The sequence below is a fragment of the Orycteropus afer genome, unplaced genomic scaffold, assembly GCF_000298275.1.
Source record: "Orycteropus afer afer isolate SDZICR_OR568_19922 unplaced genomic scaffold, OryAfe1.0 scaffold00323, whole genome shotgun sequence".
Taxonomy (NCBI): Eukaryota; Metazoa; Chordata; class Mammalia; order Tubulidentata; family Orycteropodidae; genus Orycteropus; species Orycteropus afer.
This window is the reverse complement of record NW_006921910.1, coordinates 2,922,693-2,938,771: the sequence shown is the minus strand read 5'-3', so window position 1 is coordinate 2,938,771 and position 16,079 is coordinate 2,922,693. Positions and strand designations below refer to the sequence as shown.

Below are 16,079 nucleotides of genomic sequence, written 5' to 3'. Positions count from 1 at the left end.
CTGTATTTATGAAATATATTCTTGAGCCACATGCCTTTGGTTTAAGTCTCCTCGATCTATTTGGGACAGCACAGTGGGTGGAACGTGGGTGGGGAGTTAAGTCTGGTGTTTATGGCTGTGCAGTTGGTGTGCATGTTGCTGCGAAGTAACCAGGGATGGAGCCGCATGTGGTTCTACATGCCCCCGTTGGTTCCCAGTGCGGGTGGGCAGCCATTGCTGCAGACCCGGAGCCTGCCCAGGGGCTGCCGTCTGCGGGAGGCGCCATATTCTGAGGCTCAGCAAGAAAGTACAGGCTCAGAGGGTGGGACCCATTGTTGTTTACTGAGCACCAGGGCTATGCAGGCCAAGGCCGGGGCTAGGGAAGCTGGGGGCTGGGGAAGTGGCAACAAAGGGGACCCCCTCAAGGAAGGAGGGTGGGAGTGGGACAGAGAGGCAGGGGTATGTAGGTTGCCCTTTGGGAGAGGAGGCACTTGGGTGCAAAAATGCTCTCAAAATGTGCCCCTCTTCCCTGATTCTGTGTTGAGTGCTTTGTGGCTCTTACTCACTCATTTCTTTCTGGAGGATTACCATGATGCTCAGGAAGTTCACGTCTAGCTTGGATAACTAGACACCTCCTGGGAGAGATGAGAGAGCGTGAAGAGGGAGAAGAGATCTTTCAGTCCCCCCGGAGGTAACCAAGAGGTCAACCTGTCCTGCCATCCATCCCCTGCCAGCAACACAGTTGAAGGCTGGAGTGGGTGTCCTCAGCCAAGATTGGGAGAGAGCCTGTGCAGCAGGCCTGGCACAAAGGCCACTCCTTTGTCTATTGGGTTGTGATGGTCCTGGGGACCACCATTCAGACACTGTGCTAGAGCCTCCTCAGCCGGGACCTGAGAAGGAAGTGGTCCAGTGAGCTGGGCTGCCATTTCTCTGCCTAAACCTGGGGTCAGAGATCAGAGTGCCTACGCTGAGGCCTCTGGTCTCCTGGGTCTCCATGTCTATTTGACAGTATCATTTGTACCTACTCCTTTGTACCTGACTCAGGGAGCATGTGGTGTGACAGTCCTGTTTGTTCACTGGCACGCTGTGTGTATGAGAGGCAACGAAAGAACATTTCAAAACCCTTGCAATGTGGCAGTGGGGTGGGGGGTTCCTAGCTGGGCCTTTGCCAGCGTGGCTGCTGTGGGGAACAACGAGCAAAATTCACTTGTGCAGGGGCGTCAGCAAGTGAGGAAAGGGTGGAGGAGAGCAGAGAGGTCCAGAAAAGTGATGGGGGCCTGGCTGGGAGTTGGTGGGAGTGACTCACTCTGGGCTAATTTGTTTTGCTTTCTCCAGTGTGCTCTGCTGTGTGAGTGATAAGCAGACGGCATGGGTCACTTGGGGTGGAGTGTACTCAGGGAGAGATGGCAGGTGCTGGAATGACTGGGTATTGGTCTAGCCAAGCTCAAGAGGCAAGTGTGACTGGTCAGGAGGACAGGTGGGTAGGAGGCTGGGCTGCATTCAGGGCTCAGGATTAATGAAGCAGGAGCATCTCACAAAAGACTGGGTGGTCCTAGGTGGAGAGTGTGGCCCTGGTGGGACTTGGCCTGGAGATGGCACCCTGGGCCTCTGGCAGGTGGGCACTGGCCTTTCACAGCTGGATGGAATCCACACTGCTGAAGCCCAGCCAAGGAGCAGGATTGCAGAGCTGGTTGCACTCAGGAATCACCGCCAAGGACCATGGGGATTCGCCTGTGGGAAGAACCAGATTGACAATGTCCCTGCTCTGAGCTGCTGTCCTGAATGCATCAAAAATGATTAATGACATAAAAGGAATAAGCTGCCACGAGGTTAGAAGAGTCTCAGAATGTGTCTCATTCTGATCATTATCAATGATAGAGACCCCCTCCAGTCCCCAGGGTTTGGAAACTCTGAGAATGCACTCCTAAAGAGTGAGTGGGTTAAAGAAGAAGTGGGAATGGCAAAAAAAAAAAAAGGAAGTTAATGACAGTGAAAATACTGCATGTTAGAAATTTGTGAGGTTTATTAAGATGATAATCAGAGGCAAATTTGTAGCTTCAAATAAATTTGTTTAAAACTGAGAAAGAATGAAAATAACTGAATTAAGAGCTCAACACAGGGAGCTACAGAAAGAACGGAGAGGAAGAGAAAAGAGAGCGTTTCTAGCTCACAGGACTTGAGGAGCAGTGAGTGGTCCAGTGAAGCTGGTGCATTGGGACAGGCAAGGTGAGGAAGGCACTAGACTGGGACCTGGGAGGCCAAGTTGAGGGGTTGGGACCATTATTATCAGGGAGCCTGAAGTGTGTTAGAGTGGAGAGTGACATTTTAGGCCACGTGGGCTTTGGCCCTAAGTGGAGCCTGGGGCCAACAGTCCTCTTCTTGCTTGTGCCTTGGAAGTGCAGGAGCCTGCATGGAAGGTCGTTTTTCCAGGAAGGCAGGAGAGTGTGCAGAAGCCACACAGGCCCACTAGTGCTGAGCAGGCGCTGTTGGGAAAGGCTGAGGCCTGGCCTCTCCAGATTCCCCACACACACTGTGCTTTGCTCCCTCCCAGCATTTCCTGAGCCTTGAGCTACAGCCTCTCTTGCCTGAATGGCTCCCTGCCCAGCATCTTGTTCCCAACTTGGCATCTGGTGGTTGAGTGATGACAGGAAAGGAGAGTGACCCACAGATACTTGTTTGGTCACTTACTTGCTGTGACTTCCTGGAAACCTGCCATTATTCAGTGAGCTTTAGGCAGACAGAGCCCGTCTTTATTGGTGCTCCATGTACTGGTTTCCTTCCCTTTTCTCTCGTCCCTCTTTGTTTTTCCTCAAAATGAAAATAGTTTTGTGGTATTCTTTTTATATTAAGGTAGCAATGCCATATAGTCATTGTGGAAAAAAAAAATTAAAAATATAGAAAATTACAGAGATTTCAGAGAATTAAGTAAAAGTTTCCTGACATTGTACCTCTCCCTCCCAATAAGTCTTGTTAACTGTATAGACTGCTGCTGGAAGGATATCTGAGTGACAGTCCTGCCCCATCCCACACTCAGGCTGGCGTTATACAGATGAGGTCACATGGCTCACACTGTCTTGTACTGGCATTTTGCACTCACCAATGTTGTTGGGCATTGTTCCTGTCGGTAAATGTGGATCTGCTCCATCCTGTTTGCTGATGGCATAGGACTGACTCCCAGGGCTGCTGGAGCACACCCCCAGACCCCTTGTTACCTTCTGCATAGAGAAAGCTGGTGAGAGGCACAGGCTGGGAGCTTTGTCTTTGTGTTCCCTCAGGCCGTGCTCCCTCACTTAGACATGTCACCTCTGGAGAGGGTAAATACACAAACCATCCTCTGAGGATGACATGGGTTGATTCAGGTAAGGTACTCTGAGCCCACCCAGGTGCTCAGCGGTAGCTGGTATTGTAATTACTTAAACTTCATAATTTCCATTATGTACACCTCTCAGAGGGGGAGCCATGGGTGGATTCTGGAAGTGTGGGTGGGCACGTTCCCTCCTGCCCAGTATGCCTGAGCGCAGGTGGCAGCTCTTACTCTTCTGGGACCTCTGAATGTTCCTCAGGGTCCCTTTTCCAGCCCCAAACTGGACTACTGGTGTTTTTTGGAATTGATTGGAAGGTGCTTCCCAGTGTTCCTCTCGTTCATGGTTCAGCCTCAGCTCTGCTGACAGGGGCACCTCTCATGGGCGGCTGGGGTTCATGATGCTCTCTGTGCTGGAGGAACTGTGGCTGCCTTCATGACAGTGGCTGTGCTGCCTTCCTCTGGAGATGAACCTCTTTTATCTGGTTTTGCTCAGGGAATGCTAGGTAATGGCCACAATAAAAGTGTAACTGGGAGGAAATGATGGTTTATGGTATCGTTGCTAAATCTATTCTTATTCTGTGCAGTTTTCTGGACTGGATTGCAGGCATGTGGGGAAGGAGATCACACCCCTGCCCACACACCTGCCCATGCTCACTGCCCCTCACATCACTGCCTGGCACGAGCCTGGTCTCCCATTTAGAACCCGAGCAGGCTTTCCTTCTCCATAGGCCCTAACATGAGGCAGGTGACACCCACATTAGAGGGATCCATCACATCACTCCTCTGTGCAGGTTTCTTTCCCTGCCCTGCTTCTGGCCTCCATGTCACCTATGCTCCCTGACTGTACCCTGTCTCTGTGCAAGTGATGGATTCAGCAGCAAGGTGGTATGAGGGAGGAGCATGGCCCTGGTGCAGAGGGACTAGAGTCCTGGGGCAAATCAATGCACCTTTCTGACCTCCAGCTCCTCACTGGAGAAGGAGGGGTAGTGACACTGGCTGGCAGGGCTGCCAGTGTGGACTGGCCTGCTCATTCATCTCTGCCCACCCATGGCCCCAGGGCCTGGCCTTTGTTTTGTTAATGGTGCTCAGGAGCACAACTTTTAGCCATAGCATTTGAATCTTGCCATAGCAGGCTCTTTGGCCAGAAGCTGGGGAGGACTATGGGCTAAATGAGGTCCTCTGCCCTTTATTCTGCTGCTGCTTTCATTCAAGAGCTTCTAGTTTTTTTCTGTTTATTGAGAATTTAGAGTGACCTTTGGTGTTTGTTCTTTTTTGCTTGTTCTGATAGGGACCAGCCACCACTGTTGCCTTTTCAAGAACAGGGGAGTATTTTGCTTCTGGAGGTTCTGATGAACAAGTAAGTAAAGAATGGACTAAGGAATCTCAGCTGATGCTGATCAGATAGAACAGAGGCCAGAGGCTATCCAGGGGACAGGCCAGATTTGACCAGCCATGGCCTTGGGTGGCTTTCCACAACCTAGAAGGCTCTGATGAAGCTTGGGGTGCGGGCACACAGACCTGGGGCCATCACCTCCCCAGAGCGGGTCTTCTGCAAGACGCTGACCCTGGAGTAGCATCTCAGACCCCATAGTATTCATTCCAGCACAGGTTAGGAGTCTGGGGCTATCACTGTCATGAGAAAGTTAAAGTTTGGTTTTCTTCTTAATTTATTTTTCCTGATTATAAATGAATGATGAAATAATAATTCAGTAAAAAATAGATATTTACTGTGGGCCTGATAAAGGGGCTGATGTGGCAAGAACTTCACACAACATTTATCTCTTTCAGTCCTCATGGTAGCTCTGTGGGGAGGCACCCTCATCTCTCCATTCTGTAGTTGAACAGACTGAGAATCAATAGACAGCAGAGCTGGTCAGGTACCAGGGCTCATCTGACTCCAGAGTCATGCCCCTGACCCAGGAGCCTCTATTCCATCATCCACCTCCCTCTGCTCCCTGGCCATAGTGCGCTGACTGAGGGGCAGCATTTCCAAAATCCTTGGCTGCCCAGAGAGGCCATGCTCCCCACCCCCACCCACCATGTGCCCTAGTGCCTTCTGCCCAGACTGCTGAACACCAAGGACCTGTCTCCTGGTCTGGACACCCTGGCCCTGTGGTCTATTCCAGAGCTTGGACCAAGGGCTTCTAGAAATCACTCCAGAGTCCCTACCCAGCGCTGCTTATCCAGAGAACTACACTCTCCCGAGTGGTGAGAGATGGCTGTTCTCGTCCACTGCTGACCTAGTGGGTCATCAAGAATGTTCTTCCAAGTATACTAGGTCTCACAGCTCCTCAGCCCAGTGAGCCCAAGGCCAGTCCCAGATTTACCGCTTTAGGTTCAGTTCTCTGCCAATAAGGCAAAGGGTGGTTTGAGGCTCTTTTAGCACAGCCTGGGTAAGAGTTGAAGGAGCTCTGGTGGTGTAGTGCCTAAGGCATCTGACTGCTGACCACAAGGTTGGTGGTTCAAACCCACCAGCCACTCCACAGAAGGAAGACTGGGTGATCTACTTCAGTAAAGATTTACCACCTCGGAAACCCAGAGGGGGTCACTATGAGTCAGAATCAACTCAATAGCAGTCAGTTTGCTTTTTTTGGTTTTTGGGTAAGATTTGCAGGCATCTTTCTATAACCAGCACCAGCTCCTACACTAACCAGTCGGGGGAGGAGGAAGGCAAAGGGGGCCCCTGAGCTTTCCCTGAACTTGGAAGCCAGGCTCATTGTTTAGAAGAATAGGGAAACTAGTACAATAAATTCACACAGCACATAAAGTTGTGATTAAAGAAATTCACGCAGCACAAGAAGCAACGTGGTAGAAAGGCTGCCGCCCACTGTAGCCCCTCAGGCAGCTCCCTAGCTGCCATTTTAAAGTCTGCTCTGACAGCCTTTCTGGAGTGATGTTTGGCGTTATCTGTTCACACCTGCTAGGAGTCATTCCACCCCTAGAAATTTACTCAGCAATTAGATTTGCATGCCACACAACGACCCTAGAAACAAGATATGTGCTGATGTTCTGTTTGTAAAGGTGAAAAATCAGAGACCAGTGTCCCTCAGTTGGGGAGTGGAGCTGCTCACAGAGTACTAAGAAATGTCCCAAAGGACCAGGCTCCTGGGTGTGAACCAACAGGGAGTGTCTGCTAGGGCACACTACATTTCATCTTAAGCAGATGTGGTAGGTTTCTGTGGCCTCAGTGACCTCCACAGTTCCTGTTCTAAGGCCCGTGTCGGCCATCTTGGAGGCAACCCTAAAAAAATACGGTGGCAGGTTGCCAATAACCCTCTAGCAGGATAGCTCACTTGCTTCCCAGGAACACATGTCCCTTGGAACTTTTGTTGGAGGAGCCTCAGGAGGTGATCCTGTATTAAGGAAGATACTCATGGGAGTGGTGGCGGCAGTATTTTGTGTGTCTGAGCTTAGCCTTTGGGGTTATGGCTTGTGTTACTCCCTCAGTACCCACATCTGTGTCAAGCTACCCCCTGTGAGCCCCACAGCAACTCTATGAGATGGGAACTAGGACCATCCCCTTTTCACAGATGAGGAAACTGAGGCACAGAGAAGTTGAGGTGCTTGCCTGGGGTCACACAGTAAGGGATAGAGCCAGGATCTACCAGGTCTGGCCTGAAATCTCTGTCTTCACCACTTCTCACAGTGTAACAGACCAGGCCACCACCTTCAGTAGCTTCTAGTAGTGGGAAAGATAGATGTTAAATATGGAAAAGGCATAAATTAAATAACTACTAACTCTCATGTAGGAAACAAATAGGGGGCTATGATGAAAATTAATAGTCAGGGAAGGCTTTTCTGAGAAGGTGGTATTGAGGTGGAGACTTCAACCTGAGGAGGAGCCAGGCATGTGAAGCTCGGGCCTCTGAGTACCACAGGCAGAGGGACCAGCAAGTGAAAAGGCAGCGATTCCATCCAGCTGGCCCATCCAGATTCTCTCGAGGCCTGTCAAAGAAGCCTGCTTCCCACAGCAGTGAGGAGGGTCTGAGAGTCAGGGTGTCAGGTGGGACAACTATCTTGCCAGTGGCCCAAACTTTGAGGGTGGTCCCTGGGCCGTTATGTGGGTGATGTAGACTGGTAAGAGTTTTTTGTCCTAATTCTGTTTGCTTCTTGGTCTTGGCAGGTTATGGTTTGGAGGAGTAACTTTGATGTTACCAGCTGTGGCGAAATTGTAAAAGTGCAGAGGCCCCCAGCCATGCAGGCCAGCTCTGCCGGGAATCTGGTAGGTGGCAGGAGTGTCCTGAACCCTGTGACTCTGGAGGCTAGGGTCATGGTGAACAGCCATGGGCTCAGAGAAGGTGGGAGGCTAGAGCTTAGGCTGTTCAGAGGAGGAAGGGACCATGATAAGAGCTTGTCATCTACCAAACAATACTTTGACACTTGTGGTGCTTCATTTTAAATCTAGAATGAATGAGCAAGACATAAAGAGGCTATTAAAGTAGGCTGCAGGGTGCCCAGGTGTGGGGGTGTTTCCATGGCACACGCTGCCAGTTGCTTAAGGCCTGAGGAAATGAAAGACCTTTCTCATGCCAAGCCCTGGGTGGCGGGATTTGAAGCCACAGCTGGAATGAATGGGAAAGGCCATGTGGCTCTCACTTCCTTTTTTTTTCCCAAAGCTGTGGAGAGAAGGAAGTTTCTCAGCCACAAAGCATTTTTAGGACCTCTGTTGGTAGAGGGTATTTAATTAATATTCCTGAATGAAAATATTTAACAATATTTTTTAGATGATTGTTTTGGGGGAAAACGGATAACTACCATGGTGACATTGAAATAAGGTGCTGTGCATCAGCTGAAATAAGTGTAAAGCTACAGGTGGTGGAACCCTGAGGGTTTTGGCTCCTGTGGTCACAGCCTATTGACATCTCTTCCTTCTAGACCTTAAAGGCAGCATGGCCTCCTCCAGGCAAGGACACAGGCCTGAACAACAGGAAGCAGCTCACCCAAAGCCCCCAGCACTCAAGGCTGGAGCCCAGAATAGAGCCAGAAAGTCTCCTATGTCCACCCTGGGGCTTTCTTTGGCTCCAACATATTGGATCTCCTTCCCTCCTCACGTGCAACTATTTGTTCCTATACTACCTTCAGGCCTCCATGGAACTCACCCTCAAAGCTCTGCCTGCTGGTCATCACCACCTGGGGCTCACATAGGGGAAAGGATATGGTCTTGAGGTCAGAGAACTGGAGTTGAACCCTGACTGTGTGGTCCTAGGCAAAGTACCCATTTTTCCTGAGACCTTCATCTCCACAACAGGACCTGACCTGCCCCGTAGGCAGGTTCTGAGGACCCTGTATGTAACATAGGTGAGCTGTGTTAATCTATGACGTGACTGGTTAATCCTGAAAGCATTCTTTGTTTAGATCAGGGCTTTTGTCCTTCTCTGTCATAAGTACTTTGAGACCCCAGGTTTTCATATGAGCCTCCTGCACATACATGCCCATGCCTATACATGCACACACGTGGTATATTCTTCTAGGGGCTTCTCTGATCTCGGAATTCCAAGGTCAAAAGGAGAGCTTGTTTTTAAAACACTGTTTAGTGATTGGGTTTCCTCCATGGGTCAGAAGGGAAGCTGACCTGTGTTCTCACCCTTCCTGCCCAAGGGCTTCCCTGGAACTGAGATAGTATCTGGTGAGTAGCCCGTGTGACTAGCCAGGGTGGCTCAGTTCCCCAAGGAAAACTACAGCTATGTCCTAGGAGCTTGCTAGTCCCAGAGTCCTCCACCTCTGTCCACACACCCAGGGTTTCTCAACAGTGGCACCGTTGCTGTTTTGAGCCAGCTAATTCTTTGTTGTGAGGACTGTCCTGTGCATTTCAGGATGCTCAGCAACATCCCTGGTCTCTTATTTACTAGACGCTAGTAGCACCCACTTCCTCAGCTGTAACAACCAATAATGTCATTGTTGGCAACATTGCTAAATGTCCTCGGGGGGATAGGATTGTCCCCAGTTGGGAATCACTGTGATAACTCCTGCCTCTGGAGTGAGTCCAGGAAGGAAGCTATTCTAGCAGCACAAGAAGTGTAGCTGAGGATGGGGCTGTCCTAGTGGTAGGAGGAGCCATTCCCACAGCCCTGGGGTGAGGACTCTAGAGGGGCTCCAGTTGGATCTGGGTTTCCAACAGAAGCCCATTTTGTAGGAATGTTGTTTGACCTGTCAGGCTTTGGGATCTTGTAGAGGTGATGATAAAACAACAAAAACCTTTTGCCTGTAGCAATTTGGTATTCTTCTCTTATCATTAGAGTGTGTTCTTCCCAGGCTCTGAGATAGTATCAGGTGAGGGGGGTTTGTTGACTGGCCAGGGTGGGTCAGCTGCCCTAGGAGCTGGCAAATCCCATGAGCTTCTGCCCCCTTTCAGCTTTGGCTTCATGCTGGGCTTCAGCTCCTAAAGCCCCATTTAGGTGCTTAGTCTTGAATTCCTGGCCACATGCCCATTGGAGTGTGGCAGTCAAAAGCCAATGGGGCAGACCCATTGCAGACAAGGCCGGGCAGCCCTGGGAACCTGCAGTAGCCCCTGTGCCCTGGAAACCCTCTCTCTGTGACAGTGATGTTTCGGTGTCATTCTTGGAATGAAAGCTGTCCTTGAGCCCACTCTGCACAGAGCTCTGTTCACTACACGGAGCTATTTTCAACCACTGGTTGAAATGCACAGCTTATTTTTAGGCACATTTCATGTTGAAAAGCAAAAGCCATTTCCCAGACATTCAGAATGAGAATAATGGGTTCCATTTCCCCTCTATTCTTGGCAGAATTGTGCATGAGGAGTGATTTTAGGTCTTGTGGCTGAGGAGTGTTCTCTACTTTGAAGATTGCAGGAATATTGAAGCCCATGCTCTGGGCTGGGTGGGCAGGACACTCAGCGTTCTGCCCACAGCAGCTTCAAGTCTGGAGTAGGCTTGGAAGGGCCACTTGCGAGATGAGTGCCGCCCGGAGGGCTCCCTAGTGAGCCACACTTGAGGCATGGTGGGGTGGGGCTCCGGGAGCTGTTGGTAGTGGGCTTGTACTGGTGTTTTCAAGGGTCAGGGCTTCATTCAGTTCCCTGCCACATACTGGCCGCCTGCCCTCTCTGGATATACTGCTCCCCTTCCCCCAAGTTCTGATACCCTCCTGTTATCTGTGCTCTGGGGTCTGTCCCTGAGATGCAGGGACCTTGGATTTAGCACTTGCCCCTCCAAGCCCCAGGCACCACAAGGCTGACTTCTGCCTTGACCATAGAAGCATTTTTTGGACCACTTTTAAATAGCAAATTTTAAATAGCAAAGATGTGTTTATTCTGATCTACTCTCACTCTTGCCTCCCTCCAAACATCTGAGGGCCCATTATGCAACCAGGAAGGCAGGTTGTGCGGGCTAGGATGGGAGGGAAAGAACGCAGAGTTCTAGGTAATTCAGTGAAACTAAAAAGCAAAATCACTCCATGAGTTCTCAGGGCTGGCTGCCCTTAGTTCTAACAGTAGCCTTGAATTCTGGGGCTGAGGGCTTTTCTCCCATCGCCTCTCAAGACATCCTTATTTTAAGGGGAAAAGCTTAACTCTGGTTAAGAGCCTGGGTTCTGACTTCAGCAGACTTAGGTTTGAATCCTGCCTCTGCCTCGCCTAGGCTATGACCTTGGACATTTGGCCAGACCCCCGTGAGGCCCTTTCCTCTTCTGTCCCATCGAGAGATGCTGGGCCCTGCTTCGGGAGATTGCGTGAGGTGGGGCATGCTGGGCAGGCACTTGGCACTGTGCCTGGCACATGGCAAGTGCTCACCAGGCTTTAGCTATTTTTAAAATGTTCCTTTTCCCTTCTCTGTCTGATTGAGAGCTGGCTTGTCTCCCCCCCCCCACCCAGTTCAGTCAAGGGGTTGGGATGAGGGTGAGCTGGTGGAGGTGGGCAGATCTGATCAGGATAATTTTGGATATTGAGTGCTCTTTGCAAGTGGTCCCTGTTCCACAGTGAAGTCATAGGCCCTTGCAGGCATCATTGGTTCTCCCCTACCCACTCCTGTGATTCACTGGGGCAAAGTGCCTGGGGTGAGAACCGAGAGCCTGAGCAGCCACTGTAGGTGTCCAGGACCCCCAGAATTATGTTGCTAGAGCTGTCCTCCAGGAAGAGGATGCTGAGCCAGGTAAGAATGTCTGACTTGAGCCTGCAGCCTCATCCTTCTTTGGGAATGGTCTGCTTCTTCCTTGTTCCTCAAGTTCTGTGGGCGAGGCCTCAGCCATCTCCTGTGCCCATGCCTCAGTCCCCATGTTTCCTTTAGGGTGCCACTGCAGGAGCAGGCTTGACTTGGCATTCTTGAACCCCAGTTCCCGGCCCAGAGACTCCTGGTACTAGATTTTGCTGTGTGGTGAGAATCTAGAGGTGCTAGGCACCTTACCTTGTGAGTCATGGGGGTGGGGAGGTGAAGAAGAGGCTATTTCCACCTGCCACATAGATTTGCTTTCTTATCTGGGAGCACGAAGGACTTGGATCTCTTTCCTTGGAAAATAAGTTTCTAGCCTGGCATTTGCTTAATCTGGGTGGCTCTAAAAATGACATAGTGCAGCTTCATCCAACCTCCTCATCTAACTTCAACAACAGCCCCAGGCTGATTCCTATGAGGTGAAGGTCAGATATGCTGCCACCCTCCAGCCTTTTTGCCAGTTCTGACACCAACCATCCCTCCCATGGCACTCTCTACTTCTCTGCTGGGTTCCATAATTTGTTGCAATGGCCACACAGAACTCAAAGACTATACTCAATGATTATCAGTTTATTAGGGAGGTAACAGGCTACAATTCAGGATCAGAAGCAACTTAGGATACAGTTCTTCGGTCAGAATAGCTTCTTCTCAGCCATGCTACAGGCACACTTCTCTCTGGCTGAGGCCTCTTGGCCCTGCGGCCCTGCAGCCTTTACCTTGCTTGGGCAAATGTTAGAAAGTTCTTTTAGCTCTGCCAATAAATGACTAGAGGTGCCTCACTCTACCATCAAGCTTCCTGCCCAAAGGTGCTCAGCTTTCTCACTCTGTGTGCCAGAAGCCCACCACTCGCTTACTGCTCTCTCATGCTGGTCTGCTGCTGTTGTTTCTTTGCCGCTGCTTCTTGCCCATCTCTTGCTGTCTCAGCAAAGTGTTACAACTCTGTCTCCTTGGCCAAGGAAGTTCAGTGCAGGGATCTCATGGCTCTTTTTTCTTGATGGTACTGAGATCCCCTCTTCTGCCTCTGGGATGGCTCATTTGAAGCCTAGTGGGATGGCACAACTGACCAATCCTCTCATTAACCAAAAAAACCAAACCCACTTCTGTGGAGCTGAATCTGACTCATGGCGACCCCTCCTTGGGTTTCTGAGGCGGTATCACTTGGGAAGTAGATTGCCCAACCTTCCTTCCGAGGAGTGACTGGTGGGTTAGCAGTCAAATGCCTTAGGCACTATGCCACCAGAGCTCCTATCCTCTCATTAGGGTTCACGATACCTTATTTGCATGGTCCTACCCCTACAAGGGGCAGACCATCAACTGCTCATATGCAAATTCAATTTGAAGTTAAAGACAATTAAAACAAGTCCAAGAGAGCCAAAGTATGATCTTGCATATATCCCTCCTGAATTTAGAGATCATCTGAAGAAGAGATTTGATGCATTGAACACCAACGACTGAAAGCCAGATGAATTATGGGAAGATAATCAAGAACATTATCCATGAAGAAAGCAAGAGATCACTAAAAAGACAAGAAAAGAAGAGAAGACCAAAGTGGATGACAGAAGAGACTCTGAACCTTGCCCTTGAGCGGAGAATAGCTAAAGTAAATGGAAGTAATGAAAAGGTAAAAGAGCTGAACAGAAGATTTCAAAGAGCAGCTTGGGTAGACAAAGCCAATTACTATAATGAAATGTGCAAAGACCTGGAGTCTGAAAACCAAAAGGGAAGAACACGCTCAGCATTTCTCCAACTGAAAGAACTGAAGAAAAAATTTAAGCCTTGAGTTGCAGTACTGAGAGATTCTATGGGCAAAATATTGAATGATGCAGGAAACATCAAGAGAAGATGGCAGGAATACACAGAGTCACTGTACCAAAAAGAACTGATGGATCTTCATCCATTTCAGGAAGTGGCATATGATCTAGAACCAATGGTAATGAAGGAAGAAGTCAAAGCTGCAATGAAAGAACTGGTGAAGAACAAGTCTCCGGGAATTGATGGCATACCGATTGAGATATTTCAACAAACAGATGCTCCATTGGAGGCACTCACTCAGTTATGCCAAGAGATTTGGAAGACAGCTACCTGGCCAACTGACTGGAAGAGATCCATATTTGTGCCCATTCCAAAGAAAGGTGGTCCTACAGAATGTGGAAATTATAGAACAATATCATTAATATCGCACGCAAGTAAGATCTTACTGAAGATAATTCAGAAACGTTTGCAGCAGTATGTTGACAGAGAACTTCCAGAGGTTCAAGCCGGATTCAGAAGAGGACGTGGAACAAGGGATATCATAGCTGCTGTCAGATGGATGTTGGCTCAAGGCAAAGAATACCAGAAAGATGTTTACTTGTGTTTTATTGACTATGCAAAGGCATTTGATTGTGTGGATCATGACAAATTATGGATAACATTGAGAAGAATGGGAATTCCCAAGCACTTGATTGTACTCATGAGGTATCTGTACCTTGACCAGGAGGCTGTCGTTCGAACAGAACAAGGGGACACACTACATGGTTTAAAATCAAGAAGGGAGTGCGTCAGGGTTGTATCCTTTCTCCACACTTATACAATCTGTATGCTGAGCAAATAATCCGAGAAGCTGGACTATATGAAGAAAGACGTGGTATCAGGATTGGAGGAAGAATCATTAACAACCTGAGATATGCAGACGATACAACTTTGCTTACTGAAAGTGAGGATGACTTAAGGCACCTACTGATGAAGGTTGAAGAATACAGTCTGCAGTATGGATTATGTCTCAATATAAAGAAAACAAAAATCCTCACAACTGGACCAATGAGCAGCATCACAATAAATGGAGAGAAGATTGAGGTTGTCAAAGAATTCACGTTGCTTGGTTCTACAATCGATGCCAACGGAAGCAGCAGTCAGGACATTAGACGACGTGTAGCATTGGGAAAGTCAACTGCAAAGGAACTGTATGAAGTGCTGAGGAGCAAGGATATCTCCTTGAGGACTAAGGTGTGCCTAACACAAGCCATGATATTTCCAATCGCCTCGTATGCATGTGAGAGCTGGACAATGAATAAAGAAGACCAAAGAAGAGTTGATGCTTTTGAGTTGTGGTGCTGGCGAAGAATGCTGAAAGTACCATGGACTGCTAAAAGAACTAACAGATCTGTCCTGGAGGAAGTGCAGCCAGAACTCCTTGGAAGCAAGAATGGCCAGACTTCATCTCACCTATTTTGGTCATGTTGTAAGAAGGGACCATTCCCTGGAGAAGGATGTCATGCTTGGTAGGGTGGAGGGTCGACAAAAGAGGGGGAGGCCTTCAATGAGATGGATTGATACGGTGGCTGCGATGATGGGCTCAAGTATAGCAGGGATTGTGGGGCTGGCGCAGGATCAGGCAGTGTTTCGTTCTGCTGTGCATGGGGTCGCTGTGAGTCGGAAACGACTCGACGGCACTTAACAACAACAACAACAACCCCTACAAGGGCACCGTGCACCTTATTTGCATTATTAGCAAGCTGTCCATCCCCTTGGTGGGCTGTAGCACCTTATTTGCATAGCCCCACCCAATCATTATGTGGGAGTTAAAAGATCATGGTGAGAAAGGCCATATAAAAATGGTCCAGTGGCAGAGGTATTCAGACAAGAAGGGTTACCTTTTTCCTGCCTTTACCTAAATGGAAGTTACAGAAAGTGTTCTGGGGTTCTTAGTTACAGTGGGAAGAGAGAGGAGACTTGAAATAGAGAAGGGTCAATATTTGTTACCAAACTAAGTTGTCACAATTTTTTTTTTTTTTAAATTTCCTACTTGGACAGGAACAAAGCCTTCTTGGACAGTGGCTTATAGGTGAGGTGGCTATGCCCAGTCCAGGAGCACCCCAGGCTCTTGTGCTCTTGGTAGAGGGGCAACCCCAGGCCCAGGACCTTCCCTTGGTGTCAGACTTGCCACATCCACTACTGGGAAGCAGGTAGGAGCCTATCTCCTTTTTGTTCTTGAAGGTACAATTGACTCTATAGGAGATGAGTTAGAGCCACTGCCAGGCACATGTTGAATCATTACTGTGTCTCTAAAGAGAGGGGCTGTCTTTAACAAGTAAAAGACAGCAGTCATAGAAATACATCAGTAGGTGTTCCATGGAAGCCCAGGCAGTAATAATAATGAGGAGATGGGCCTTTAAACATTTGACATTTGTTGCATTAAGCCTGTTACAGTGGTTCTCAAACTTTAGCTAGTATCAGAATCACCATGAAGTCTTGCTAAAACACGGCTTGCTGGGCCCCACTTCCAGTTGGGTGGGAATTTGCATTTCTAACAAGTATCTAGGTGATACTGTTGTACCTGGTCTGGGAACTCACCTTGAGTACCATTAGTCTGTTGGAAAATAGTCTAGCCAGGTAGTGACTGTAGCATGGAGGCAGGGTGAAGAAGAGAGTCTCTGTCCCTCTTGGATTGTTGCTGTGAGTTTGTAGGGGCTGGAGCTTGGGAGCTCTGGTGGCACAGTGGGTGAGGCATTTAGCTAACCAGAAGGTTCAAACTACCACCTGTTCTGCAGGACAAAGATGAGGCAGTCTACATCCATGAGGATTCACAGCCTTGGAAACCCATGGAGGTTGCTAGGAGTCAGAATTAACTCAATGGCAGTGGGTTAGGGTTTTTTTTT

General features: G+C 49.0%; 1 protein-coding gene across 1 annotated transcript in view; it reads left to right on the top strand.

Annotated features, from left to right (window-relative positions):
• The window catches only part of POC1A (POC1 centriolar protein A), an 82,354-nt gene that overhangs the window by 21,957 nt on the left and 44,318 nt on the right, over positions 1 to 16,079 (top strand). Inside the window, exons 7-8 of the mRNA XM_007952086.1 lie at positions 4,572 to 4,640; positions 7,407 to 7,505. Coding sequence (XP_007950277.1) covers positions 4,572 to 4,640; positions 7,407 to 7,505 — 168 coding nt within the window. The remainder of the gene's footprint in view (positions 1 to 4,571; positions 4,641 to 7,406; positions 7,506 to 16,079) is intronic.